The following is a 27,448-nucleotide window of genomic DNA, read 5'->3' as shown; positions in this document are numbered from 1 at the left end:
AGGGAAACAGCTTTCAACCACAGTCGAGGAAATAAAATCCTCATGGCCGTTTTATTAATACTGGTGTTTTGTTTTGTTTTGTTTAATGAAAAAATAATACCTACATGTAGCTGAAAAATTCAGGCAGGACAGAAGGGTATGCAATGGAAAGCAAGTCTCATTCCCACCCAGACCCCCAGTGCCCATCCTAGGTACAACTTCTTTTACATTTCCTGATTGAGAAATATTTCATACACGCCACAGTCATGCCAGACCAGCGCCCCAGCCAATACTGGCACAGTCAGCTTCTTTCTCTCCCCAAAGCCTCCTTTCTTGGTGGCTTCTCTTGAAGTTCTTGTCAGTGTTCTCGTGGAGTCCAGCTTCCCTTCCCCTGAGGCCCCAGAGAGGGACGGCCACAGCGGTGGATGTTAGCAGAGGGACAGGCCAGGGGCCTCGCTGTGTTTGGCGCCTGCCCACTCCGAGGTCTTGCTGTCAGCTCCTAGGGAAGAACGCATCGGCTGGCGTGAACCAGGTGAATAACCAAGGGCTGACCCCGCTGCACCTGGCCTGCCAGCTGGGGAAGCAGGAGATGGTCCGTGTGCTGCTGCTGTGCAACGCTCGCTGCAACATCATGGGGCCCAGTGGCTACCCCATCCACATGGCCATGAAGTTCTCCCAGAAGGGGTAAGACCCTGCCCTGCCCCACGTGATCCGAGGGACCTCCCGTCTGCGCGGCCAGTCCCCCTGCCCAGGCGAGCAGTGGCCTCCACAGGCTCATTAGGTGCGTGTCAGATCCTGGTGCCAAGGGCTGCCCTGGTACAAAGAAAGTATTTGATGAATGTGTGGGAGTGTCAATCTCGGTCCATGAGCTCTGCTGTGCAGGGAACAGAACTTTGAAAGTTGCTCAGTCGTGCACCTTAATTTCTGACCGTGAGCCTCCCTCTACCAAACTGGAGATAAACAATCTTAAACTTCCCACCACATCTGATCTGAACAGCCCCTTCATGGCTGCTGTGCTGGTGCAGCTTCTGTGCCCAACTCGAAACCTAGGAATGCTTAGCAAGGTGGCCCAGGGCCCCATCCGCCTGATGCATCCCTCCTTCCTGGGGGGTGGCACTGCTGGGACTCAGGTGCCAGGCCCATGTCCTGGGGAGCTCTAGACCACTCATTTCTTCCTTTCTCCCCAGCCCTGGGAAACCTGGTCTCAGGATAATTCTTCTCCACGTGCAGTGTGTGCACGTGCATGCGTGTGTGTGTGTGTGTGTGTGTGTGTGTGTGTGTGTGTATGTAGGAGGGATAAAAGAGATGACTATCCCAAAATACTGCCCAGCAGGTACAGTAACTAGAATGAATGAGTGAGTGAATGAGTCAGGTGGTCCCTCAGTCCCGGGCACTGTGCCTTACAGAGGTGGTTGAGAGAAAGCCCGGAACAGGGGATACAGAAGTCGCCCAGTACTTTCCAGAGCCATGTGGTAGACGGGCAGCAAGAAATGAGCTCAGAGGGGCTGCCCTCGGGTTGGGGGCAGGCGCACTCCCCCTCCCTCAGGGTTTTCCTTCCTCTGGGGTCTGCACCCACCTTTCGGCCCCTGGAGGGCATTGATGTCCCATTGAAGGTCTGGTGCAAGCTTGGACAAACCCTCCTTTCCTTGATTCTTCCTCGTACAGCCAAGATGAACTAGAACTTCTGGGAAGATTTGACCAAATGGTTGGAGACAATCCCAGCACTCCCACCCCCAGTCACCCCCAGTTACTGAGTTGCAGGTTGCAACCTGAATGGACACACGTGATGAGCGATGCTCTCCCATACCCAAGGGCTGGCACGGTGGCCCTGCTCCAGCTTGGGTCCAGCCACCCTACTGGCTTCAGTCACCTTCTTGGTCCAGGTTACTTCCAAGATCCCGACGTGGCCCAGGTTGCTGCCTCCTCAGACACCTGCAAACATACCAGGCCTCCCGTGTGGATCGTTGCAGATGAGACAGCACGAGTCGTCTCATACCTTGGGTGTGCCCTGCACACAGCCACGCTCCTCTGAGGGCTCCAAGGGGGCACATCTCTCTGTCACCACGTGGCAGCCCGCGCATGCATACTCTGAGAATCACAAGTGTTAGGGTTACTGGGACTGGTTCCATCCCAGCCCCAATCTGGGGGCCCCTCTGCTGTTGGTATTGGCTCAGCCGAGCTTACAGAGAGCTGGGTTGGGCCCAGGACCCCACTTTGACTTAGCATAATGTCTTCAAGGTTCGTTTGTGCCAGTAGCCTGTATCAAAAGGTCCTTCCCTTTTAAGGCAGAATTACTCCATTTTATATACCACATTCTGCTTATCCATTCATATGTCCATGGAGACTTAGGCTGTTTCCGTCTTTTGGCTGTTGTGGGTAATGCTGCAGTAAACACTGGCATACAAGTATCTTCTTGAGCCCCTGCTTTCAGTTCTTTTGGTTGTCGATCTAGGAGTGGAAAGCAACTGCACTTGTAACCACCCTGCCTACTGCCTCCTACAGGACGCAGTCGCTACTTGCAACACCAGTCGTTTGGGAAGCAGGGGAGGATAGAGGGTGGCCGTGTGCTAGTCACAGGCACCCATGTTACAGACAGGCCCAGCCACTTTCCAGGGGTCACCAGTGGGAAGCTGGGGCTTAACCTCAAGCCTGTCTGACGCTGCAGCCAGCACCAGTGAGCGTGATCATTGCTGACCGAAGTCAGCAAGGAAGGCTTCCTGGAGGAGGGGGCTTGAGATGTGACTTGAGGGGCTCAGGATACCGTTGCCGTATCACCGTATGCATGCTGGTTGGTTTTGTTGCAACTGTATTTGCAGGAGCTCTCCCTCACCAGTAGATGAAGCCTTGATTCGTGGCCTCTTCCAGTGTCAGGCTGCCCCCGCCGGCCTTCCTCACTCCCACGTGGCTTCTCTCTCCCCAGGTGTGCTGAGATGATTGTCAGCATGGACAGCACCCAGATCCACAGCAAGGACCCTCGCTACGGAGCCAGCCCCCTCCACTGGGCCAAGACCGCAGAGGTAGGCAGGTCTGAGGGTGAGCCGGGCAGGGGGAGGGTCCCAGAGCCCTTTGTTCCTTAGCTACCTATAGGAAGGAGGTTCCTGAGAGGTCTCTGCGGGTGGCACTTGGGGGCCCAGGAGATAAGCCCAAGGAGGGATGATGTCCTGGCATTGCAGGTGAGTGTCCCCTCTGCGGTTTCCTCATGTGTGAATTGGGGATCTGTGGCCTGCCTGTGGAGGTATCGTGAAGTCAGCAAAGCAGTGCGTGAGAAAATTCTTCATAAATTGTCAAGCACCTCAACGCAAATAGAGGGTGACTGCCGATGGTGATGATGGTGGCTCTAGTTTTGTCTATAGAGAGCCTGGCCGGCATCTCCTCTGAGGCCTCTCCCTGAGCTAAGCTCTGAGCCCCTGGGAGGATGGAGGTCTCTGATCACTTATCTCCAGGAAGCACAGCTATCAGTGCACTGGATGCCCTCAAAGATGATGGGATACTCGTAAATGTGACAGGCCAGGAGGGAAGAGACTGACAACCACTGTGGATACCTTCACACCAGGAGCTAGACACCAAGTCAGGCCCTCCTGTATGTTTTCTTGTTCCTTGTCAGCACATCTGTGGCGTGGGAACTTGCATTCCCATTTTCGCAGCAGAGAAAACTGAGGTGCACAGGGGCACAGTGACCCTTCCAAGCTCAGACAATGGGGATGAAGTGGGGCTGAGCTTTGGGCTCAGGTCTGTCAGGGTCCAAAGTCCAGGCTCTCCGGGGCTGTTGGGTGAGCAAGTGTGTGTGTTGCCAAGGCCCAGATGGGGTCATACCTTTGCAGGGTCCCGGGCAGGGTGGCAGGGAGTGGGGCATTTCTGGGGCAGGGCCCAGAGGAACCTTTGCAGGGAGGGATGGGGTCCTGTGAGCTCCAGGAAAGGACCCTGAAGCCCTTTGAAAAAGTCACCACAGCTTCAGCTTTTTGTCCCCTAGTTCCTGGGATGTGGCCGGTGTGGGAGGCAAGATCTAGGGCCACCCCCAGAACTGGGGCCTACCACCTTGGCTCCTCCCATTGCTGGAGCTTTCCAGAGGCCCGAGACCTGAAGGAAGTGGCCCTGCCCAGGTGCCACCAGGTGCCACAGGCCGCAGCTGCTCTCAGCACCCTGCTGACTCGGGCCGGAACCCTGTCTCCGCAGATGGCCCGCCTGCTGCTGAAACGGGGCTGCGACGTGAACAGCACCAGCTCCGTGGGGAACACAGCCCTGCACGTGGCCGTCATGCGCAACCGCTTCGACTGCGTCATGGTGCTGCTGACCCACGGGGCCAACGCCAAAGCCCGCGGCGAGCACGGCAACACGCCGCTGCACTTGGCCATGTCGGTGAGCCCCGGGCTTACTGCCTACTCGGCAGGGGTGCAGGTGACCAGCAGGACTGGGGCATGCCCCGCTCTGAACCCAGAATAAGAGCCCCTTCCTCTGCGCTCCAGGACCTCTCATTCCCGTGCCCCCATGTGACATCTGGATGCTGTGAGAGGGGAAAATACAGCTCTGGCTACTGACCGTGGCCTTGGGCAACTCACATCACCTCTGCCAGCCTTGACTTCCATCTGGAGAATGGAAGTGTTGGTACCCACCTGACAGAGTGGTTGAGTGGATTCAGTAATAGACACCCGGTAACTCCATGAGGGATGTCTAAGTAGCACATGTAAGACCTGGCATGGAGTAAGCATCCCCGAGACGTTCGTTCTCCTTCCCTGCACCATCAGGGAAAACTATGCATCTGCATGTTGCCCTTATCTCCCTGGTAGACGCCAAGCTCCTGGAAGGCCGGGCCTGCTTACACATCCTGGTGGCCCATGGTAGCTGCTGGTCACCTTTGCTGGTTCATTAGAGAGCACAGTTCCTGCCCTTAAAGCCCCTACAGTCTGGTTAGACAACTACATCATGAACATACTAAATGCAGGGGAGGGAGTGTTATTTGTTACAGACGTGTGTGTGTGTGTGTGTGTGTGTGTGTGTGTGTGTGTGTGTGTGTATATGTATAACTGTAGCAAACCATATGTACCCATAATTCTGTTCAACATGTCTCGGAGTGATAGAATAGGAGATTCCCCTGGAACTCTAAAAGAAGGAGATTTAGGACAAAGTAAAAGACATCCTGTTTTATACCAAAGGTCATAATTGTAGAGGGGATGTTGCCCAAGAGACTGAAACTATAAATAAAACTGTGGACATTTTTAGCACCGAATGGGCCCTTTGAATTATGTAGTTGAACAGTTCTTAAACTTTTTGGTCTGTTTGATCCTTTTATGCTTTTCAAAATTATTGAGAATCTCAAAGACTGTTTATTTGAATGTTATCTATCCATATTTACCATATTAGAAATTAGAAGTGAGGGATTTTCAAGGTACTTATTAATTCATTTAAAAAAAACAATAATTTACCAAGCCAATGCTAACATAAGTAACATTTTTATGGAAGATCGACTTTATTTTCCAAAACAAAAAATAATTGAAAAGAGTTGGCATCGTTTTACATTTTTGTGAATCTTTTTAATGCCTGGCTTCAGAGAAGGCATGGAGTTTCCTGTCTTCTGCTACATTTATTCAGTATGTTGTTGCATATGTTAAAAATATGAAGAAACTCTGGCCTCACATAGATATGTACATAGTTGGAAAAGATATGTAGTTGTACCTTTGCAGATAATTGTGGGTATTCTTTCTTTCTTTCTTTTTTCTTTTTCTTTTCTTTTTTTTTTTTTTTTTGGCCACGCTGCGTGGCTCTCGAGATCTTAGTTCCCCAACCAGGGATTGAACCCGGGCCCCGGCAGTGAAAGCGTGGAGTCCTAGCCACCGAACCGCCAGGGAATTCCCCCTGGATATTCTTTCGTATTGCACCAAACTGACAAGGGGTAGTTTCTGACAAGTTGGTTGCAGTGGACACTCTGAAATCATCTCCTCGGACTTTTCACTCTGTTACTCTGAAAACCATTGGCATCTTTTGCACTTTGCCTGGATCTTTACCCCTGCACGACTTCGTGTCATTCTTGGAAAACATTGGTTTGCTGAGTATGCCTAGCTACCAGATGTTGACCCATTTTGTTATACAGTCTCAAAACCCCACAGTTGTAAATATCACCACAATTTCATCAGAAAAGTCTTTAAATTCGGGGAAGCTGTCAAGCCCATCATGACATAGAGCAGTGTTCTAGAATTCCAGTTCTTTTTTTTTTTTGGTACGCAGGCCTCTCACTGTTGTGGCCTCTCCCGTTGCGGAGCACAGGCTCCGGACGCGCAGGCTCAGCGGCCATGGCTCACGGGCCCAGCCGCTCCGCGGCATGTGGGATCTTCCCAGACCGGGGCACGAACCCGTGTCCCCTGCATCGGCAGGCGGACTCTCAACCACTGCGCCACCAGGGAAGCCCACAGAATTCCAGTTATTGTTTGAGAGCTTGAGTTCTATCTCTGGCACAAAATACTGCCAGCTGTTTCTCTTGAAGTGATAGGCTCGCCGCATTCATTTTTGAGAAAATACCTCCTAGATACCCAACGCTGAACAACTGTAGTTTGTCTGCCAGTTGTTTCTCGACTAAAAACAGTTTCTCTTGCAAAAAAGCAGCTCGTTCTGCTTGCAGCTGAAACAGTCACGCAGTGCTTTTCCCGAGACAACCATCATACGTGGTTAGGCCACAGAAATGCCTTGTGCATACTGTGTATTTTATGACAACGAATACACCAGTGTCGAAACTTAATGAGAGTAACATTTCTTACGGCTTCATCAAGGGCCTTCTTAAGTGAAGCTGGCTGTTTAATGAATGAATTTACTTTTTACGATGAGTGCGTGGCAGAGGAGAAAAGCATGATGACTGTTAGTTTGGTGCCACTGCCTTGCTTCGTGCTAAGGCACCAGCAGTTTTATCCACAGTTGTTTTTACACCATCGGTGCAAAAGTTAACACAGTGCAAATGCAAACAACACCTTGATGTTTTCATGAATATGGTTCTAACCTCTTGAACCCTCCAAGGGGTCTCCGTATTCATAGGGGTCCACAGTGCTTACTTTGAGAACTGCTGACATAGGCCATTGCTTCCATACTCTAGTCACCTGCATACCATGTGTGCAGTTTTTGGCGGATTCACGAGCCACTTTTACAGTTTTGTACTTAATCATTGCTTTAATTTGGCTTGCTTTTAAGCTTAAATTTATTTTGAAGGAACTGTTATATTACCACCATAGGTGGTAAACCAGTGCCACAAATAAAAGGTAACCAAAGAAGAAATATATAACTAATGGTTAAAACACACGTTTACCTGTGCCCATATACATCCTAATGGTACATGAACAGCAGTTTGGAAAACGGCTTTCTAGACACACCTCTTCATTCTCTAGGCAAGGAAATCAGGCCCCGAGAGAGGGAGGCGATAAGCCCAGCACTCAGGTCTCCTGGCAGCCAGTCTGTTGGTTTGTGCTGGGAAAACACGCCCAGCCCGGCCCCCGCTGCCCAGCCTCCAGACGTTCACTGCGCATTCTCTGGGGAGGGGGCTGCCGTCAGGGAGGATGTGTGCTCGGTTTCCCCCTCAGAACCGGGGCCCTGGACTCGATGGGGGCCTTTCCTCACTTACCCTCTCCTGCTGGTCCTGCGAGCGACCAGCAGCTGACCCTTCAGTGGCCCCACGGCTCCTGGGTCGGGGGTCATAGATGTTTTGCTTCTTTAGAGAAGGAGCTGGCGGGGCTGGGGGCTGGGTTTTTAAATTCTCACCTGGCGATACTTGTAAGCCTGTTGGTCAGGGCAGTGGCCTTCCAACTGTAGACTGTGCAGTATGGGATTGACTGCGGGTCGGGGTCAGAAGGGTTCCAGTGTCTCTCCCCATGCTGGTGAGAGGTCCGCCAAGTTGATGGATTGGAGGGGAAGAGGCTGGGGTCCTTTCTGTCTTCATTCCCCTGAGCTGTTGCATATTTCCCCCTCACTCCATCACCAACAGAAAGACAACATGGAGATGATCAAGGCCCTCATTGTGTTTGGGGCAGAGGTGGACATTCCGAATGACTTTGGAGAAACTCCTGCGTTCATGGCCTCCAAGAATAGCAAACGTATGTGCTCTATACTCTGGGACCAGAGTTGGGCAGGGGTGGGTGTGGGGCGCAGGGACTGGGGAGCAGGGAAGTCGCAGCCATCAGCTGCCCACGTCCTGTCCATACCCGCCCCCAGTTGCTCCCTGCACAGAGCGGCTAGGAGCAGTGGGAGGCCCAGAAGGGAAGTTTCCTTTTCCCAAGAACAGGGCCCCTGACCACTAGATGGGGGCCCCAGGAGGCTTGCCAAGGCAGTGTCCTCTTCTGTGCGGCCACCATCCTGCCTCAGGGTGCCAGGACTCTAGGGGGTGGGGGGCGGGGTAGGCAGCAGCAGCAGCCCTCGTCCCCCCTCTCGGGGAACTCACTGACGGAGCCACTTGCAAGAGCAGCCACTGGCCGGTGCATGTGCTGCATGACACATGTTACCCCCGGTGCACACAGGCATGTGCTACATGGCACGTGTGCACTCCTCGTGCACACAGGCACCGTGCATGTGCTGCGCGCTGGCTCAGTGAGCCTTGGCTTCAGGGCTGGAAAGAGCAGATCCTCCTCACCAGAAGGCTGGCGCCCTCTGGAAGGTTCCGGGGAACTGTGGAGGTTGCTGTGGGTGTGTACCTGATAGCGTTTGCAAGCAAGCATGTGTGCATGTGCATGCATGTGCGTTTTCAGTTATCCCATCCGTTAGATGGGAGTAAATGCCCACTGGCTGGTTCGTTCCTGCTGAGCTCTGAAAGCCTCAAGAATTGCTGAACGTGGAGGTGGGAGTCCTGCTTTCTTGACTGGTGTAGAAGGGAAAGCGGGGGTTCCTCAAATACTCGGGCCAGGCAACACCGACCTCCTCCTTCCATGTTCCAAGTCTGACTCCCAGGACCCGCCCCAGCCCCAGGCAGCTGCTTTGGATATAACAGACTAGAGTCAGCACGCCCTGTCAGGGTGGGATCAGGGCTCTGGGGCACCCCCGACCCCCCACATACCCAGATGGCCTGGGAGAGGGGACCATGTGTGGAAGGGAGGGACCTCTCACTTGCACATCGACAGTTTTTGATCCTGTGCAATCTCCCCCTCCCCAAACATGACAAGTCGTCACCAGGAAGGCGCTCCTAACTCTGCTGAGAACCGTGGGGGCCGACTACCGCTCCCCACTCGTCCAGGGGGTCTCAGCGGAGCAGTGCTCAGTAGCAACGCACTCCTTCTCCCTGGAAAGATCTCAGCCCCCACCGATCAGCTTCAACAACCTAGGTAGGCAGCTCCCCTCCTCTCTACCTGGCTCCCAGGCCCTTGGGTCAGAGCAGTCCCTGTGGGAAAGAAACGGGGCCCCATGGGAGAAGTTGTTGAAGGAAGCAAAGGAGGGTGGGCAGCATTTGTCAGCCTCGGGTGCAGCCAGCAACCCATAGTGCCCAGAGGCTGCTGGGGTCCCTGGCTAATGGCCTGCGGTCCATTTCCCCCAGAGGGTGCCCTGGACACCCATGAGGTGGGTACTTTCTTGGCCTCTCTGTGCCCTGGGAGCTCGGGTGGGCAGTGAGGAGTGCTGGTGGTGGCTCAGAGCCCTCGGCCCCCTGGCTATGACCAGGAGCATTTCGGCCACGCTGCTGAATCTCTGTCAGATCTCTGTGTGCTCCTCTTCTGGCCCCACTGGTGACCTACTGGCCAGGCAACCAGGATCTGCCCCATGCATCCTTGGTGTCCGTGGAGACAGCCCCTGAGGAGGCGGAGACCTTCTCTGGGCTTCTGTGGGCTGGCCCATCCAGGGCCCTGGATTGTTTGGGAGCGGGCTTCCCTGAACAGGGCAGTCAGAGACCGATCCTTGGCACGCTGGTGCTTTTTTTTTTAACTCTTGGCAAATCAGACACCAGCGTCTTCAGCCAGGATACCCCGGCCAACCCTGGAGCTCAGGACGGGCAGAGCTGGCAGCCACAGTTAGTCCTTCTGGCTCCGCCTCTCTCCTCCCCCTGCCCCTCCCCACCCAGGACCTGCCCCCCATCGTTATCTCTCAATTTTACAGGCAATCAGCCACCTAAGCCAGGCTGGATGGTGGGCCTGGGGCGCGGCGTCAGATGGGTAATGCCCTGGGCCTAGAGGGGCCGCAGAGCCCGCTGTGCCCCAAGTTAGCTGCAGCTCTAGTCCCCGCTGCTCCTTTGTCTCAGCTGCACGTCCCTCTCCCTGGTGCTCTGTCCACGCCTCTCCTGGTCAGTCTCCCACTTACCTTGTCCACTCTGGCCACTTGCCCTGGTGAGGGGGAGACACACTGCCTGCCAGCCTGCCGTCCTGCTTTGCTGCATCTAGACTCCATGCACAGCTGTGGGACGGGCCCGTCAGAATCGGGATGACGTGACACTGCTGGGCCAGGCGACCTGGGGCCGGGCTGCTTGTCAGGAGGGCAGCTAATCCATTTGGTGGGCGTGGGATGGGCCTTGGGCACAGGGGAAAACATGGATGCTATGGGTGGGCGCATCCGATCTGAGGCCGCTGGGGAAGTTTCCAGACCTGGGATCAGGGCAAGAGGCATCTGGAAGATGGTCAGGATATCTCCATTCCTTCATGGAGTTAAACCCCAAGGAATGTCCTAACTCTACCCTTTTGGCTAAATGACCTTGGGCGAGCTGTATAACCTCTTTGAGTCTCATCTGTAAATTGGGGGCAATGATTCTGTGACGGTGGCTGTCAGCAGCACCGGCTCCTGTGCAGGAAGAAATGCTTTGTGAACTGCACACACAGGGCACGTGAGGGTGCTTGTGCTTCGGGGCTTTGCGAGGAAGACAGGAAAATCGGGAGCTGGCCGGGCAGGGTGGGGTGCCATTCCCAGAGCAGCGGGCTCCCCTCTGCATTCCAGCCCATCGCTCCCTGAGGGGCCTGTGGCCTCTGGCCCTGCTGTATCCTGGGATGAAGAGCCCTTCCAGGGGGTGGGAAGCGGATGCTTCTGCTAGGGACAGTGGGGTAAGGGCACAGCTCCAGATTTGCCCTCAGGACCCATGGTGGGGGCGGGGAGCGGCACGTGCCTGGCCCCAGCGCCCCCTGCCCTGTGCCTCACAGAACTGCAGGACCTCATGCACATCTCCCGGGCCCGGAAGCCGGCGTTCATCCTGAGCTCCATGAGGGACGAGAAGCGGACGTAAGTGTCGGGGGCAGGCTCATGGGCAGGGCCTCTGCTGGGTGCCATGCAGCAGGTGTGGGACTTTTTCTAGTCTGTATCTGGCTCTGCAGGGTAGCTCGCACTCTCTGTAGTTCACAGCAAAGAGACTGAGTCTTTAGGGAGGCTGGGCCTGCTTCTCCGTCAATCACTGTGCCGACTCCGGGCCACACAGTGGAGCTGGCTGCGGCCCTGTCCCTTCTCTCTCCGACCCTGTCATGGATTGTCGGGGGAGATGGCCCAGCTCTCCTCTGGAGGGAGCCCTCAGCTGCCTTGATGCTGACCCTGCCTCCCTCCAAGAGCTAGTGGGTGGGTTGGTTCCCCAAGTATCTGCCGTATACCCAGGCCCATTCTAGGAGGCAGGCTGGGGTGATGGGCACAAAGGGAAGAAACCCAAGCCCTGTCCCTGAGGACAGTCCCTGGTGACAGTGGTTGTCAGAATCAGTGCCCACCAGCTCAGCGAGTTACCAGGACAAACGTGTTTCCTGTCAGCTGTGCTCTCTCCACCCTTCCCTGTAATGCTGGAGGTGGTTTATTTGTTCTCTGTTTTTTACTATCCTGTGCTCCTCACAGCCTTCCTAGGGAGGCATTAGTAACCTTGTTTTGCAAATGCAGAACCTGAGGTTAAGTGACTTGTTTAAGGTCGAGCAGACTCAGCCCAGGGCTTCCGAGTCCATGCCCTTTCTGCTCCTGCAGGCTCTCTCCTGGCTGCACCCCTGGTGCCCTCCCCTGCAGGGAAAGCTCTTCTCCCAGAAGCAGCTCCCAGGACCAGGCAGCCACATCGGTGGCTGGGCCTCTCCTCGTCAGAAGGCTCGGCTTCCCCTTGCTGTAGCCCACTCGTTTCCTCGGCCACCCTGTGCCATGTGCCCTGAGGGTGCACCTGCCCTGTTGGCCGTCTCCCCCTTCCCTCCCACTGCGCCCCCCCTCCCACACACACACCTGCACAGGGGCCAAGCAGGGTACCAGAGGGAGGACTGACAGGTCCCCGCCGGTAAGAGGAAGGAGGCAGCAGATTCTCCAGCAGGACTGGGGAGTCTGCACAAGCCTGAGCGCCCTCCCTAGAGGTGGGGCTGAGACAAGAGTCAGGATACCCCTGTGAGGACCTCCCCACGCAGGTGTGTGAGGACCTCCCCACGCAGGTCTCTGCGCCACACAGCTCAGCCCTGCTCCCTCCATTGCCAGCCCCACATCTTCAGAAAGGTCTCTTGCCTCTTTGCTCCAGCCTCCCTGGCCAGGGGCCCTGCAGGCCTCCGGCGACAGCACCGCCTCCTCTGACACGCTCTGGGCTTGCTGCAGGGCTGGGCAGCTTGTCCAGGAAAAGACGAGGGACCCCACAGGCGGGCGGCGCAGGCTCCTTCATCTACCAGCTGTGTGTCCGTGGGACGCCTCCCGCCCGCAGAGCCGGGCCTTGCCCTCATGGGGGGAAGAAAGGCAGCAAACAAGTGACCAAAAGCAATTGCGGATGGAAGCGAGAAGGGCTCTGCACCACAGAAGTGGGTGGGGCAGGGGCGGGCTGAGCGGGAGCGTCCTGATGGCATCGGGCAGGCTTCTCTCAGTGGTGACATTTAAGCTGGGATAGAAAGAAGAGGAGGAGGCGGAAGGAAGGTTCCAGGTCTGAGCACAGACAATAGAGGCCTTCTTCCCCGGGGCAGGGGCTGGGCGTGGCAGGCCGTAGGGAGACGGGTCAGGATGTGTTGGAGAGTGTGTGATGCGGGAGTCCACAGACCCCGGTCCAGATCCACCTGTGTGACTCCGAGCTTCGTGTCCTCACAGGTGTGCACAGGGTGACAGGGAGTATCCACCTGGAAGGGGTTTGGAGCATTTAAGTGAGTTCATGCTGGTGGAAGCTCCTTATGGCTCCTGACGCACAGACGGTCCTTCCTCCGTGCTGCTCCCACCTGGCTGGAGGGGCCCGACCTTCTTGGACGCCCATTCCTTGTGGCCGCAGGAGAGCAGCCCTTCCCCCAGCCTTGTTTAATTCAAACAGACTTTTATCAGGCACCTGCTTCGGGTCAGGTCTGGGACTGGGGATCTGGATCTGACCAAAACCAAGTGGCCTTGGGGAGCCCCTGTTCAAAGTGTGGGAGACAGACCCAGGCGTCTGCCGAGGTGGCACATGGCCAGGGAAGTCTTCCCTGCCCCCTGCTGCCCTCACCTTCCTGTGTCTGTCTCTCTATTGCATCTTTCGCCTCCTGAAGTACTGTATTTATTCCTGTACTGACTTCGCTACGGCCTCCCCAAAGCCCCGGTAGCACACGAGCTCTGCAGGGCTTGGTCTCCACGCGCTCAAGTGGCTACCACGGGGCAGGTGCTCAGGGACACGGCATGCAAAGTGCCGGCTGTAATGGGACCCTCTTTTCTCCCACTGCTGTCCCCACCACAGCCGCGACCACCTGCTCTGCCTGGACGGAGGGGGCGTGAAAGGCCTCATCATCATCCAGCTCCTCATTGCCATTGAGAAGGCCTCGGGCATCGCCACCAAGGACCTCTTTGACTGGGTGGCGGGGACCAGCACGGGGGGCATCCTGGCCCTGGCCATCCTGCACAGTGAGGGCAGCCCCTGGGGTGCTGAGGCAGGACGGGTTGGGGCTGAGACCTGCCCTCAAATGGGGCTGAGTTTGTTCTCCGAGCTTTGCGGAGAATGTCATGGGGGAGGGGAGGGCCCATAGGCCCTTCGGGGGGTGGCTGGGGTGTTGGGGTCCGAGGCTGGAAGGAGGAAGGGCTGGGGGGTGGGCTAGGGTGATGCCCACCCAGCCACAGAGGACAGAGCTGGTTTCACTCAGCGTTGGGAGCATTTTTATACCGGCTGCCATGCCCCTGCCAGGCAGACACAGAAGGGCCTCAGAACTGCTGGAAACGAGAAGCATTCTGAGGGTGGGTGGAGTTGGTGGCCTCAGGAATGAGGAGTGTGACTCGGTGGGGTCACAAATGCCAGGGCCCTAGTCTGCACACTTCATTTTACCCACACAGGGTAATGGAGGCCCTGGGGGGAGAGGTGACCCAAAGTCACACGGCCCACTGGAGGGCTTGCTGGGGCTAGGAGTCCCAAGGACGCCCATCCCAGCACTCCCCAGCGACACACACAACCCACGCAGTTTGCTGTCACTACAATTTCCCAGAGGTGACGGGGCATTTTGCTTACTGGACAGACTTCCGGGTAGGCCTTGTCTCGGCTCGAGCAGTGTCTCCTTTATGGAGCTGTCTGGGCTGCGTGATGCTGCATGTGGGGGGTCCCCTCTGAACGAGCTACCGCCCGGCGGGAATTGTCTCAGCATCCCTGACTGGGGATCCCTGCCTGGGTTGGGTTCCATGCCCTCCAACTCGTCCTGCAGATCTGAAGGCACCAGGAGAGGACCCTCCCCCTCCAGGACATCAAGGCCTTCGGGCCAGGCCTGTGCTGGGTGCTAGGCGTGCAGGGCTGAGTCAGGTGCACGCCCCACCTCAAGGAGCCCCGGGTCCCATGGGGGAGGCATAGGCATCCGGGTGTTCCCAGTGTGAGGAGGCCATGGCCCGGCAGCCCAGGGTGTGCGTGGGAGGGACATGGGGCACAGCCAGCCCAGGAGGTGACCTAGAGCAGCGTCCCGTGGGGCCCTGAGAGGAGGAGGATTATGTCGGCAAAGCTGCTGGGACTTCTGTCCCCTGGCCTCTGGGGCCCCGTGTCCCCTCTCTGTTCTTCCCTGAGAGAAGGGCCAGCTCAGGGCTGGCTTCCGCCCAGCTGGGCATGAGATCTGGGTGTGGAGCAGAGTGGGCGGAGGTTCTAGTTTCTCCTCCAGAAAGGGTCACTTCCTTCTTCAGGGGACATTTATCCCCCATGCAGGGTCCTTCAGGCGCCCGGGGGCTATGGAAGGGATCTGAGAAGACGCCTAGTTCAACCTCTCCTGCGGGCAGAAGCCCTCCCCTCCGCAGCCCGCCACTTGCACACCCCTGGGCCGGCTGAGGCGTGCTGGGCAGCTTCTCTGTACTGTGAGGTGCAACCTGCCCCTTGGAAGCTGTCTGTTCTCGCGGGACAGGGCTGGTCTTTCTACTCCATGGCAAATGGGGTGGATCTAGATTTATAAGCTTTTACACGTTCAGGACCCCTTCTTTAAAGAAAACATACAAATTACGAGTACAAGATTAAGTGCCGAGCCTTGGGGCTGCTGAAGGGGGTTTCTGCCTGTGGGGGAAGTTGCGAGGATGGTCCCAGGAGCCCCAGCTTGGTTGGTGCTTTGGTAAATCAGCCCCCCGCACCCCGCTGGTTCCTGTGCTCAGGCCCCCTGTCAGGGCAGCCCTCGCATCTCTCCCCACCTCCGACCCCCTTGTTCCTAGGCAAGTCCATGGCCTACATGCGTGGTGTGTACTTTCGCATGAAGGATGAGGTGTTCCAGGGCTCTCGGCCCTACGAGTCAGGGCCCCTGGAGGAGTTCCTGAAGCGGGAGTTTGGAGAGCACACCAAGATGACGGATGTCAAGAAACCCAAGTAAGCCTCCTTCTCCTCCTTTTCGGGAGCACAGCGGCTTTGGCCCCAGCCATGCACCCCGTCGGCTCTTCCTGGGAGCAGAGGGCTCCCTGCCCTGGTCTGATTAAAGCTGAATGCGGGGCGGGGGGCGGGGTGGTCGGCTGGGGAACACAGGTACAGAACACCCTCGACCCATGTCTGATGTTTTTCCACCCAAACAGCACATCCCTGGCTCAAAGGGGGTCGGTTCTCGTCCCTCACACACACACTTGCTGAGCACAGCTCTGCCCCCGGCACTGCCTGTGTGTGTGTGTGATGGGGTGATGCAACCATCAGGTGGGAAGGCTTACGATCTGGTTAGGAGATAAGTGACCTAAAAAAATGGCAGCCACGCAAGGCAGCATGTACTTATTAAGAGGTCCCAGAAGAACCTTCAGCACCTCGCTTCTTTGTAGTATTTATTTCCCATCCTGGAATTACATTATTGTCTGCCTAACGCCTGGCTCGCCTGCCAGACTGTGAGCTCCGTGAAGCAGGAATGTGACTGCCTTGTTTTTCCGTTGCCCCAGTGTCTAGCACAGTGCCTGCCCCAGAGCAGACCCCTGAAAAGTGTTCAGCAACTGACTATCCGTGGAAGCAAGGGGGAGAAAGGACTGAGAACAAGGTGGTCAGGGAGGGCTTCCTGGAGGAAGTGAGGTGTGAGCGAGCCCTGGAGAGTTGGGAGGATTTCTTTTCATAGTAAAGCTTTTTTTTTTTTTTTCCATTTAATAACAACACATAGTCTTTTAAGAAAATCTGGAAGTTTTGGAAAGTAAAAAGAAGAGGAAAATATCCATGATTTATTAACCAAAAGTTAATGTTTTGAAAAACATTTTTTGTATATTTTATCCTAGACATTTTTTTTCTTTTCTATGGTGAAATAGAACATACATTTAGAAAAGGACATTAAACAGTTCCATGAATAATTCTAAAAGACACCCACATATGACCACCAGCCAAGTCCAAAAGCCCCTTGAGTGTGTGCCAGCCCCCATCATAGCTCCTGCTTCCCCTCCACCTCCCACGGAGGTAACCATTCTCCCGTGACCCGGATTTCCTGGACTTTCTGTCTAGTTTCGGCACCTGAATGCAGCCCTGAGCACGGTTCGGTCCTGCCTGTCTCTGGGCTTGGACGGAATCCTTTTGTGTGTTATCCTTCCTTCTGTCAATGCCGCATTTGTCAGCATGGTCCCTACTGTTGGGTGAAGCTGTGCTTCATTCATTCTCACGGCTCATATGACTATGCCCCCACGGTTTATTTCTCCAGATACCTTCAACGGGCACTTGGGTTGTTCCGTTTGGGCCTCTTGAGTCTGCAGTGGACATCTTGGGACTTATCAGAAGACCCCGTGGGGCACATGCCTAGGAGCAGAGCTGCCAAGTCTGCTTGGCCTCAACCCTTAGATTCTGCCCAGCTGTTTTCCAAAGTGGTGGTTTCTATTTCCACTCCCATTAGCCATGTTTGAGAGTTCCTGGCACTCTGCATTCTTGCTAACATTGGTTATTGCCAAACAAATTTAGCTTTATAACGTTTTTGTCTTTATAAATCTGGGGTGAAAGATACTGTCTCTGTTGATTGGAATTTTCATCTTCCTCATTACTAGTGGGGTTGAACACCTTTTCATATGTTTAGAGACCGTCTGGATTTCCTCTTCTATAAAGTTCCTATTCAAGTGTTTTACCCATTTTGGGCAAAATTGGGTTGTGTGTTGGGGGTTATGAGGCTTCTTAATTCTCTTTTTTATATTTTGAAAACTAGTCCTTTGATGGATCTCTTCTCCCACTCTAGGCTTGTCTTTTCACTCTCCTTACGGTGTTTTGTTGATGAGCAGATGTTTTTTTGTTTTTTTGTTTTTTTTCCGGTACACGGGCCTCTCACTGCTGTGGCCTCTCTCGTTGCGGAGCACAGGCTCCGGTCACGCAGGCTCAGCGGCCATGGCTCACGGGCCCAGCCGCTCCGCGGCATGTGGGATCTTCCCGGACCGGGGCACGAACCCGCGTCCCCCGCATCGGCAGGCAGACTCTCAACCACTGCGCCACCAGGGAAGCCCGAGCAGATGTTCTTAATGCAGCAGAATTTAGAAATGTTTTCCTTATTATGATTTGTGCTTTTTATATCCATTCAATAACCCTTCCTTAACTGGAGGCATGGAGCTGCTTTCCTGGGTCTCAGGTCGGGAAGCTCCCTCGATCTGCCTATCACGTTTAGGTCTTTTATCAACCTGGAGTTGATTTTTGTATCAGGAGAAATCCAATTTCCTGTTTTCCCCACGAATAACCAGTTTCCCCAGCCTCATCTGTGAAAAGTCTGTCTTTCCCTCCACATCGCAGGTCTTGCTTCCTCTGCAGTGGGTCCAGGTCCTTCTTGGGTCTGTTTTTGACCACGGAGCCCTTATTCTGCAGTGTTTATAGCAAGTTTATAGCAGGGCTCCCCACCTTGTCCTTCTTCAGGACTACTGTTGGAGGCCCTTTAGAGAAGTAGTTAAGAGCATGTACCCTGAAGTTTCCTTTTCTCGAAAATGGGAATAATATACTGCCTGCTTCCTGGGGCTTACATGAGAAGTAAAAAAGTTGTGTTTATAAAGCACGTAAAAAGCACCTAGCACGTAGAAGTGCCGTATAAGATGTGGGTTACTTGTTGCTATTTGCGCTTCCATAGAAATTGTAGAATCAGACTGTCAGATTCTACAGAAAAGCAAATCCTGTTGGGATTTGATTGTGATTATATTGAATCTGTATGCTTTATTTTTTTCTTATTGAAGTATACTTGATTTACAATATTGTGTTTCTGGTGTACAGCAAAGTGATTCAGTTATACACACACACATGTATTGTTTTTCATATTCTTTTCCATTACGATTTATTATAGGATATTGAATATAGTTCCTTGTGCTATACAGTAGGACCTTGTTGTTTATCTATTATATATATAGGAGTTTTTTGTGAGCTTATTTAGGGGAGAATTGACATCTTAAAACACCAAGTCTTCCAATTAGGGAACATAGCAAAACATTCCATTTGTTGAAAGTTTGTCAGTACAGTTTTATAATTTTATCTATAGCAGTCTTACACACCTGTTATTTTTATTCTTCTTTTTTTTTTTTTTTTTTTTTTTTACACGGGCCTCTCACTGTTGTGGCCTCTCCCGTTGCGGAGCACAGGCGCTGGACACGCAGGCTCAGCGGCCATGGCTTACGGGCCCAGCCGCTCTGCGGCACGTGGAATCTTCCCGGACAGGGGCACGAACCCGTGTCCCCTGCATCGGCAGGCGGACTCTCAACCACTGCGCCACCAGGGAAGCCCTCTCAGAATACTTTTTGCCTTGACTTTGTCTGCTATTATCGTTGGTTATATCTGCATGTGGTGTGTCTGTGCTCGTGCTTTAATTCAGCCTTCTTGATCCCTATGTTTTACATGTCTCTCTTGTAAATAGCCTATAGTTGGACTTGTTCTTTATCTGATCTGTGCATTTAGTGTATTTATAGATTTTTATTGCATAGTAATATATTTATTTAGGTTATTTAATTAGTTAGGTCTGTTTCAGCTGATTTGTTTGGCTGTCAGAGCCCTCATATCGTTAATCTAATAGTTTATGTGGCTGGTCCGTTTATACTTACATAATTACTCATATTTGGGAGACGACCCATGCTATCCTATTTTGTTCCGTGTTTCTTGCCTTCTTTTGGATTTACTGAATAGTTTTAATCATTACATTCCACCCCCAACCCAATAGTTTGAAATTTATGCACTCATTTCTGTTGTCTTTTTTTTTAGTGCATATTATAGAAGTCTAAATTTAATTGATACCATTATCCCCCCTCAGATAATCAAGGATTTTTTTTTTAAAGAAAATTGCAGAAGAATTTGGATGGCACAAATCATTCTTTTTTTTTTTTGAATTTTATTTTATTTATTTTTTATACTGCAGGTTCTTATTAGTTATCCATTTTATACATATCAGTATATACATGTCAATCCCAATCTCCCAGTTCATCCCACCACCACCACCCACCCCCCACTTTCCCCCCTTGGTGTACCTACATTTGTTCTCTACATCTGTATCTATATTCTGCTTTGCAAACCAGTTCTTCTGTATCATTTTTCTAGATTCCACATATATGCGTTAATATACGTTATTTGTTTTCCTCTTTCTGAGTTACTTCACTTGTATGACAGTCTCTAGGTCCATGCCATCTTATGGGAAAACCCAAATGAACTTTTTGGCCAACCCAATAATTACTTTTCTGAATTTTAAATCTATCTTGTTTTTTTAAAACCTCACAAGATATTGTTTTTTGAAGTTGATGTTTATTTATATTTATCTAGTGGTGAGCTGGGAAACCAGATCTCTAGGGGGATAAAACCCTGGTTTTTAGTGTTTGCCAATTCCCATGGCGTAAATACCCTGACCGTGGCTGATTTCAAGCTACCAACAGTTTAACAACCAGCTCATGAGATTTAGCAATAGGTTCTCACGAGCCAGTATGAGCTGGCTCCAGCTCATGTATGTGTGTGTGTGTATGAGTATGCATATGTGTGTGTGTATGTATACATGTGTATCACTTCTTTGCTTTACAGTCTTTCCTGTGACCACCTTCCTCCTGCCTAAAGTACCTTCTTTTGCCTTTCCCATAGAGATGGTCTGCTGGTAGTGAATTCTCCACTAGCAGAGTTGTTTGAAAATAGGTTTATTTCACTCTCATCATTTGAAACTAGTTGTATTTCACCCTTATCAGTTGAACATTCTTTTATTTCTCTCTTATTCTTGTTGAGTATAGAATTCTAGGCTGGTGATTTTCTTGTAGAACAAGAAAGATATCATTCTATACCTTTTGGCATCCACTGTTACACTTGCAGTCAATTTCAATTTAACTCTTACTCCTTTGAAAGTAAGTAGTCTTTTTTCCTCTGGCTGCTTTTATTTATGTGTGGGTTTATTTGTTTTTGGTGCTCTACAGCTGCACTAAGATATATCTAGTTATGAATTCCTTCTAATTTATCCTGCATGGGATTTGTTGGCCTTCTTAAATCTTTGGATTCATGTCTTTCTTCAGTTCTGGAAGCCTGAGTCATTATCAGTTCAACCTTGCCTCTGCCTAATTTTCTCTTGCCTCTCCTTCTGGAACTCCAGTTGAAAATGTTAGAGCTTTTCTGTTTTTCATGTCTTTTAACTTCTCCTGTATATTCTTTCATTTTATCTCTCTGCGTTGCATTCTGGATAATTTCTTCTTACCTATTTTCCAATTCACTAATTCTCTCTTTAACTTTATCTGATTTTCCATTTAACCTATTCATTGAATTTTTATTTATTTATTTATTTAAATTTCTGGAAGTACTCTTTGTTTTTTCTTCAGATCTTCTAGGTCATTACTTATAGTTTTCTATTCCCTGAAAATATTATCAAGCTTGTGTTTGATGTCTTTCAACATTGTAAGCATAGCTGGGTTTTTTTTTTTATAATTTTATTTTATTTTTGGCTGCATTGGGTCTTCATTGCTGCACATGGGCGTTCTCTAGTTGCTGCGAGCAGGGGCTACTCTTCATTGCAGTGCATGGGCTTCTCATTGCGGTGGCTTCTCTTGTTGTGGATCACGGGCTCTAGGCACACAGGCTTCAGTAGTTGTGGCACGCGGGCTCAGTAGCTGTGGTTCGCAGGCTCTAGAGCGCAGGCTCAGTAGTTGTGGTGCATGGGCTTAATTGCTCCACAGCATGTGGGATCTTCCTGGACCAGGGCTCAAACCCGTGTCCCCTGCATTGGCAGGCGGATTCTTAACCACTGTGCCACCAGGGAAGTCCCAAGCATAGCTGTTTTACAGTCTTTGTTTGAGGATTCAAATAACTGCTGTCTATGTAGGTATGTTTTGCTGTTTGTGTTGTTTATGCTTATTTTTATTCATGGTGTTTTATTTCTTGACGTCCCCCTCCCCACCTTTTTTGGAACTGTGTGGTATTCCTTAGTGTTGAGAAATATGTGCAGATTCTGTGAAGCCTAGAATGAGGGTATCTTCTCCAGAGTGTCTTATGTTGTATCTTCCAGGTACCCATGTACAGTAGCATCTAGGGTCACTGTAACTAAATTCTTGGCATGAAGGTTTTGGAACTTCCCCCCAAGTGATGAGAATTTAGACTACAGATCTGCAGGAGGGTTAGTTTGTGGTTATACATTTTCAGGGACTTTTTTTTTTCCTCCTTTCTTTGTTTAATGCCAGCCAACTTTACTCACAGCCTCCAGGCGTGGGAAAGGGGCAGGTTTATTTCTGGTTTACCCTTATCCAAGAGGGTAGCCCTTTGGGATTACAACCTAATGTGGGGAGGGTCTCCCATTAGATCCCTAACTTTCAGTGAACCCTGGGCTTTGACTTCTGTCCCTCTGGCCCCATGAGGCCATCAGTATGGAAGTTCAAATTGATAGTTTGGTGTCTGCCTTCAGGTCAGAGATGTGTCTGTGCTCCATTTACCTCTGTGAGTTCTTGCTTATCCTCAGAGTTTACCCTCATCTTTCCTTTCTATCTTATCAGATCTTCTGTGCTCTTTTTTTTTGAATTTTATTTATTTTTTTATACAGCACATTCTTATTAGTCATCAATTTTATACACATCACTGTATACATGTCAATCCCAATCACCCAATCTTCTGTGCTTTTTAAAAATTTTTTTTTGCGGTACGCGGGCCTCTCACTGCTGTGGCCTCTCCCGTTGCGGAGCACAGGCTCTGGACGCGCAGGCTCAGCGGCCACGGCTCACGGGCCCAGCCGCTCCACGGCATGTGGGATCTTCCCGGATCGGGGCACGAACCCGCGTCCCCTGCATCGGCAGGCAGACTCTCAACCACTGTGCCACCAGGGAAGCCCCTTCTGTGCTTTGGAGATCAAAAAAAATTTTTTTTCCAGCATTTAGTTTTTTGTTCATTGAGAGGTATGTTCAAATAACCTTTCCACAAGATTCTCAGAGGTGGAAAACTAATCTTTTTTTCCCATGCGTAGTTTTTGTTCCCTTTTCTTTATATTTTTCATGTAACAAACACCTTTCTGTGTTAGTCTCAACTCCTTGCTAGTGTAATTTGAAATGGCTGCAAAACATTCCATTGTTTAGGCACTCCCTCCTATTATTTCCATGTAGAGCATTCACTTTTCACTGTAATAAATTACAGTGCATGAATAGCCTTAAACAAAAAGCTTTCATTGTAACCAAGATTATTCCCTTAGGCTGGACTTTCCAAAACGGAATTCCCAGATCAAAGAGCCAGGACAGGTCTTCCCTGGTAGCGTAGTGGTTAAGAATCTGCCTGCCAGTGCAGGGGACACGGGTTCGAGCCCTGGTCCAGGAAGATCGCACGTGCCACAGAGCGGCTGGGACTGTGTCCCACAACTACTGAGCCTGTGCTCTAGAGCCCACAAGCCACAACTACTGAACCCGCATGCCACAACTACTGAAGCCCGCACGTGCCTAGAGCCCATGCTCCGGAACAAGAGAAGCCACCGCAATGAGAAGCCTGCGCACCTCAACGAAGAGTAGCCCCCACTCGCAGCAAATAGAGAAAGCCCTCATGCAGCAACAAAGACCCAACACAGCCAAAAACAAAGAAAGAAAATAAATTTTTTTTAAAAGAGCCAGGACATTTGTAAGGGTCTGAATACATATTAGTTTCCAAGGGGGCTGTGTCAGTCTACACTCCCCTCAGTACTTAAGGATGTCTGAGTCTCTTGAGACAGTTAGGAGTCTTCTTTAATAGGTTCTAGACTCACATGGTAGAACACTGATTAGGTATCAGAGATGATATGCTGAAAAGTCTCCCCCGACTCCTGTCCTGGAGCTGCAGCCCCCAAGCAGTCCCCTGTCCCAGAGGCAGCTCACTGTTGCCAGGTTCTGCACATGGGTCCTTCCAGAGTTACCCTCTGACCAAGCAAATAGGTACATAGGGTCTTTGGGGGTTTGTTTTTAAATAAACGGTGGCATATTATACACACTGTCCTGAACCTTGCTTTTTCCACTTAAATATAAATCTTGGCGCTCACCATCCATCAGTGCATGAAGCAATACCTCAGCCGTTCTCCAGCGACACAGACCCCACTGCGCAGAGGAGCCGCGGAGCATGAACCGTCCCACTGGTGGACATTTAGTTGTTTCCAGTCGTTTGATTTAATGCCATTAATAGCCTAGTGTGTGCCTATCTCCCCGCACATGTGGGAGTGTCTTAGGATGGGTTCCCAGAAGTAGGAATGCTGAGTTTAAGAATTAGTGCGTCGGTGGTTTGGACAAAAATTCCCAAAGGTGGATTGTCAAGGGCGGATGGGTCAGTGGCTTCAGTGTCCTGCTCCTTGTTTCTCTCCAGGGTGATGCTGACAGGGACACTGTCCGACCGGCAGCCGGCTGAACTCCACCTCTTCCGGAATTATGAGGCTCCAGAGTGTGTACGGGAGCCTCGTATTGGCCAGAACGTTAACCTAAAGCCTCCAACTCAACCCTCAGGTTAAAACCATGTTTGATACATCTGTGGGAAGTGATTGGCCCGAGAGGCTGCAGGTTGGTGGGTGGGAGTCGCAAGCTTGCTGCCAGGCACCCCCAGCCCACCACCATCCCACCCACTGCCCTGGTCGTCCCTCCCAAGGGTATCAGCTGAGGGTCGGCAGAGCCAGGGAGCCATCAGGCCTCGGGCAGGCTGCACCCTGCCTTCCACCAGGATGGCGGGGCCAGACAGCATGGCCTGTCGGTCCTGCTTCTGAAGAGTCCCCAGCCTCACCCTCTTCCCACAGTGCCATGTGCACACATACACACACACACCCTTAGATCGGAAACGCACATCTCTTGTGCCACTGGGCCCCCTCCTCCCCCACCCGCAGAGCAGCTGGTGTGGCGGGCAGCCCGGAGCAGTGGGGCAGCCCCCACCTACTTCCGGCCCAGCGGGCGCTTCCTGGATGGCGGGCTGCTGGCCAACAACCCCACGCTGGACGCCATGACGGAGATCCATGAGTACAACCAGGACTTGATCCGCAAGGTGAGAGCCACCTCGGGTTGGAGGGGCTGGAACTGACCGCCCACAGTGGTCTTGACTGTACTCTGGGCTGACTCCTGGGAGAGCAAATGGCTTTTCTTCATGCATTCATTCATTTGTGCACTTAACAGCAATTTTATGTCACACTCGAACCTGCCTGATTGGTGGTGTCTGCCCAAAGCACTGTGCTAAGAGGGATTCTGAGGCCCAGTCCGGACTAGGTGGTGAAGGGTGTTATGATCAATTAACAGCATCTGCTGTGTGTGGGGAGGACAGCATGCATACCAGTATGTGCCGCTTTACAGGCCTAGCCACGCTGCCCGGCCTGGACACACACGCCTGGGGAGCTCACATTTAGGGGAGACAGTCCATAAACAAGGACACATCCATCCGAGTGTTTTAGGTGCTGTGACAGAGAACTGTGCAGGGGCCCAGGAGCATCACCCCTGCTGAGAGACATGAGGGCTCAGAAAGGGCTCACAGAGGAGGGGAGCCCATGCTGAGGCCTTTGGGCATGGGGCAGTGCAGAGTCAGTGATCGTGAGGAAGAGAAGCGGCCCTCAGCCCGAGGAGCTTCGTGCAGAGGTGGGCAAGGCCCACTCAGGTTAGGAGAAGCAGTGTGGTGTGGGGGCCTCTGGGTCTGGGGCCTGTCTCTGCCCGTGCTTCACCTCAACCGCTGCCTAGGGCTGTTGATAGTACCTGCCTGGGGACTGTCGTGAGGCTTCCGTGGCCTCTTATCTGTGAAGTGTTTAGAGCAGTGCCTGACCTTGAGTGTGCCGCATCCTTGTTGGCTGTAGTTGTCACTGCGGTCATCACCAAGCCCCTGATGAAACCGCAGGCGGCAGGGAGGTGAGCGCTCTCTAGGGGCCACATGTGGAAGGGCAGGCTTCCTGGAGGAAGAAGGAATCAGTGAGACTGTGGGATGGGGAAGGGTGCTCAAACATCACTCGTCTGAGTGCATGGGGAGCCTGGGTAGGTGGGTTGCCAAGGTCGCCCAGAAGACTGGCAGGAGAACTTGTTCCGAAGCAAAAGAGAGGCGGCGCAGGCTGTGCTTCTGCCACAGGAGGCCTGTGCTCCTCTTCACAAGCCCCCAGGGAGCCTCTCTCTTACCCCTGGGTGCCCCCCATCTGTGGGGCAGGCCTCCTCTCACCTGTCCTGTCCCAACAGGGTCAGGGCAACAAGGTGAAGAAACTCTCCGTTGTCGTCTCCTTGGGGACAGGGAGGTCCCCGCAGGTGCCTGTGACCTGTGTGGACGTCTTCCGTCCCAGCAGCCCCTGGGAACTGGCCAAGACTGTTTTTGGTGCCAAGGAACTGGGCAAGATGGTGGTGGAATGTGTGAGTATGGGCCCCTCCCCAGGCCCACTTCCCTTGGGATCTCAGCCCCAGGATGAGGCTTCCCGTGGGACCCTGGGTGTCATGGGGATGGCAGGGCTCTGTTGACCCTCCTCAGCCAGCTCGGGGCAGGGGCGTTCCCCTTCCCCTATAGTGTCTCAGTGCTGGCAGGGACCTTCGGTGACCACCTCCAGTGGGATTTTCAAGCATTTTTTAGCTGTGGATTTCTTCCTTCAAACACAGCCCATGTGGAAGCCCAGAATGTCAGATGGACAAAAGCTAAGGGGGCAGGGAGGTGGAGGCCTGTCCACTCAGCCCCTCCATGCTCACTGACCCTGAACGCTGCCGAGCCACCTGTCAAAGCCACAGACCGTGCCCCTCTGCATAGCTGGGACAGTCACTGCAGCCCAGAAAGGGGGATTTGCCTTAAGTCACTCTGCTGATAGGGGGCTAAGCCAACCTGGAACCTGGGGACCCCAGGCAGGGGCTGTGTGTGTGGTGTGTGCTGGACGCTCACAGAGGCTGCTTCTCACCAGTGCACAGATCCGGACGGGCGGGCCGTGGACCGGGCCCGGGCCTGGTGCGAGATGGTTGGCATCCAGTACTTCAGGTGAGGGCTCTGCTGGCCCCAGTCCCCAGCCTGGACTTTCCCTTTCCCCAAGGAGGTGCTGTGTGTCCCGAGTCCGCCCAAGTCCTAGCCCTTGTCCCCTACCCAGGCCGAGTGTCCTGGGGGTGACCCCTCCTCCTTGATCCGGACAGACTGAGTCCCCAGCTGGGGACAGACATCATGCTGGACGAGGTCAATGACACGGTGCTGGTCAACGCCCTCTGGGAGACTGAGGTCTACATCTACGAGCACCGGGAGCAGTTCCAGGAGCTCATCCAGCTGCTGCTCTCCCCGTGAGGCCGCCGGGCCCCCAGCTGTCCCCAGGCCCAGCTGGGAGGCGGGGCAGAGCCAGGCCCAGGCAGCTCTGTGTCCACAGCCCCGGCCTAGCGGGGCACGGGGCTTCCTGCGTAAGGCTGGTCCTCAGGCCTCTCTCCCGCTCTGTCCCCGCCTGCTGGCTCTTTGTGTCCTTCCAGCTTAGGAAGCCTCAGGCCTCACTCAGGCTGCTCCCTGACCCCCAAGGTGGCTCAAACACTAAGGCCTCCCAGAGGGCCCCAGGCTCTTCCCAGGCCCCTGGAGCTGCAGAGACCCCTTCTACCCTCTGCCCTCTCCGCTGGGGGTGGAGCCAGAGAAGCGGGCCATCACCACCCCATCGGGAGGGAAGACCTAGGAGTGGGGTGTCCCATTCGACTTTGCCCCTCCGCGCACCCCAGCTGCCCACCCACGAGCTGTCCTCAGCTCTCAAAGGCCACTCCTGTGACTTAAGTTATTCTTCCCGACAGAAAGTGGTTTCTGACTGGGGAGGGGCTCCAGGGACTGCCCCGAACTGTGAAATAAATGGTTCAGTTCTGGTTTGCCTGTGTTGTGTGCACTGTGGTGTGAGTGCCCCCCCCC

General features: G+C 53.0%; 1 protein-coding gene across 11 annotated transcripts in view; it reads left to right on the top strand.

The window, feature by feature from the left end:
* PLA2G6 (phospholipase A2 group VI) overlaps positions 1 to 27,408 on the top strand; it is a 50,136-nt gene extending 22,728 nt beyond the window's left edge. For 7 of the 11 annotated variants that reach the window (XM_029205389.1, XM_029205383.1, XM_029205382.1 and 4 more), the window contains 13 exons: positions 476 to 663; positions 2,900 to 2,996; positions 4,153 to 4,335; positions 7,937 to 8,045; positions 9,105 to 9,263; positions 11,055 to 11,133; positions 13,535 to 13,698; positions 15,460 to 15,610; positions 23,960 to 24,096; positions 24,468 to 24,622; positions 25,786 to 25,953; positions 26,487 to 26,560; positions 26,710 to 27,408. In XM_029205389.1, the coding sequence (XP_029061222.1) occupies positions 476 to 663; positions 2,900 to 2,996; positions 4,153 to 4,335; positions 7,937 to 8,045; positions 9,105 to 9,263; positions 11,055 to 11,133; positions 13,535 to 13,698; positions 15,460 to 15,610; positions 23,960 to 24,096; positions 24,468 to 24,622; positions 25,786 to 25,953; positions 26,487 to 26,560; positions 26,710 to 26,854 (1,809 nt within the window). In that variant the 3' untranslated portion in view covers positions 26,855 to 27,408. Of the gene's footprint in view, positions 1 to 475; positions 664 to 2,899; positions 2,997 to 4,152; positions 4,336 to 7,936; positions 8,046 to 9,104; positions 9,264 to 11,054; positions 11,134 to 13,534; positions 13,699 to 15,459; positions 15,611 to 23,959; positions 24,097 to 24,467; positions 24,623 to 25,785; positions 25,954 to 26,486; positions 26,561 to 26,666 lie in introns of those variants that run through there. The other 4 variants (XM_029205388.1, XM_029205387.1, XM_029205386.1 and 1 more) reach the window with 3 other exon arrangements.
* The last annotated feature ends 40 nt before the right edge of the window (positions 27,409 to 27,448 follow it).

Source organism: Monodon monoceros, unplaced genomic scaffold, assembly GCF_005190385.1.
Source record: "Monodon monoceros isolate NGI ecotype Baffin Bay Population unplaced genomic scaffold, NGI_Narwhal_1 Super_Scaffold_6, whole genome shotgun sequence".
Lineage (NCBI taxonomy): Eukaryota > Metazoa > Chordata > Mammalia > Artiodactyla > Monodontidae > Monodon > Monodon monoceros.
The sequence above is the reverse complement of the archived record's forward strand: the minus strand, read 5'-3'. Positions and strand labels throughout refer to the sequence as shown.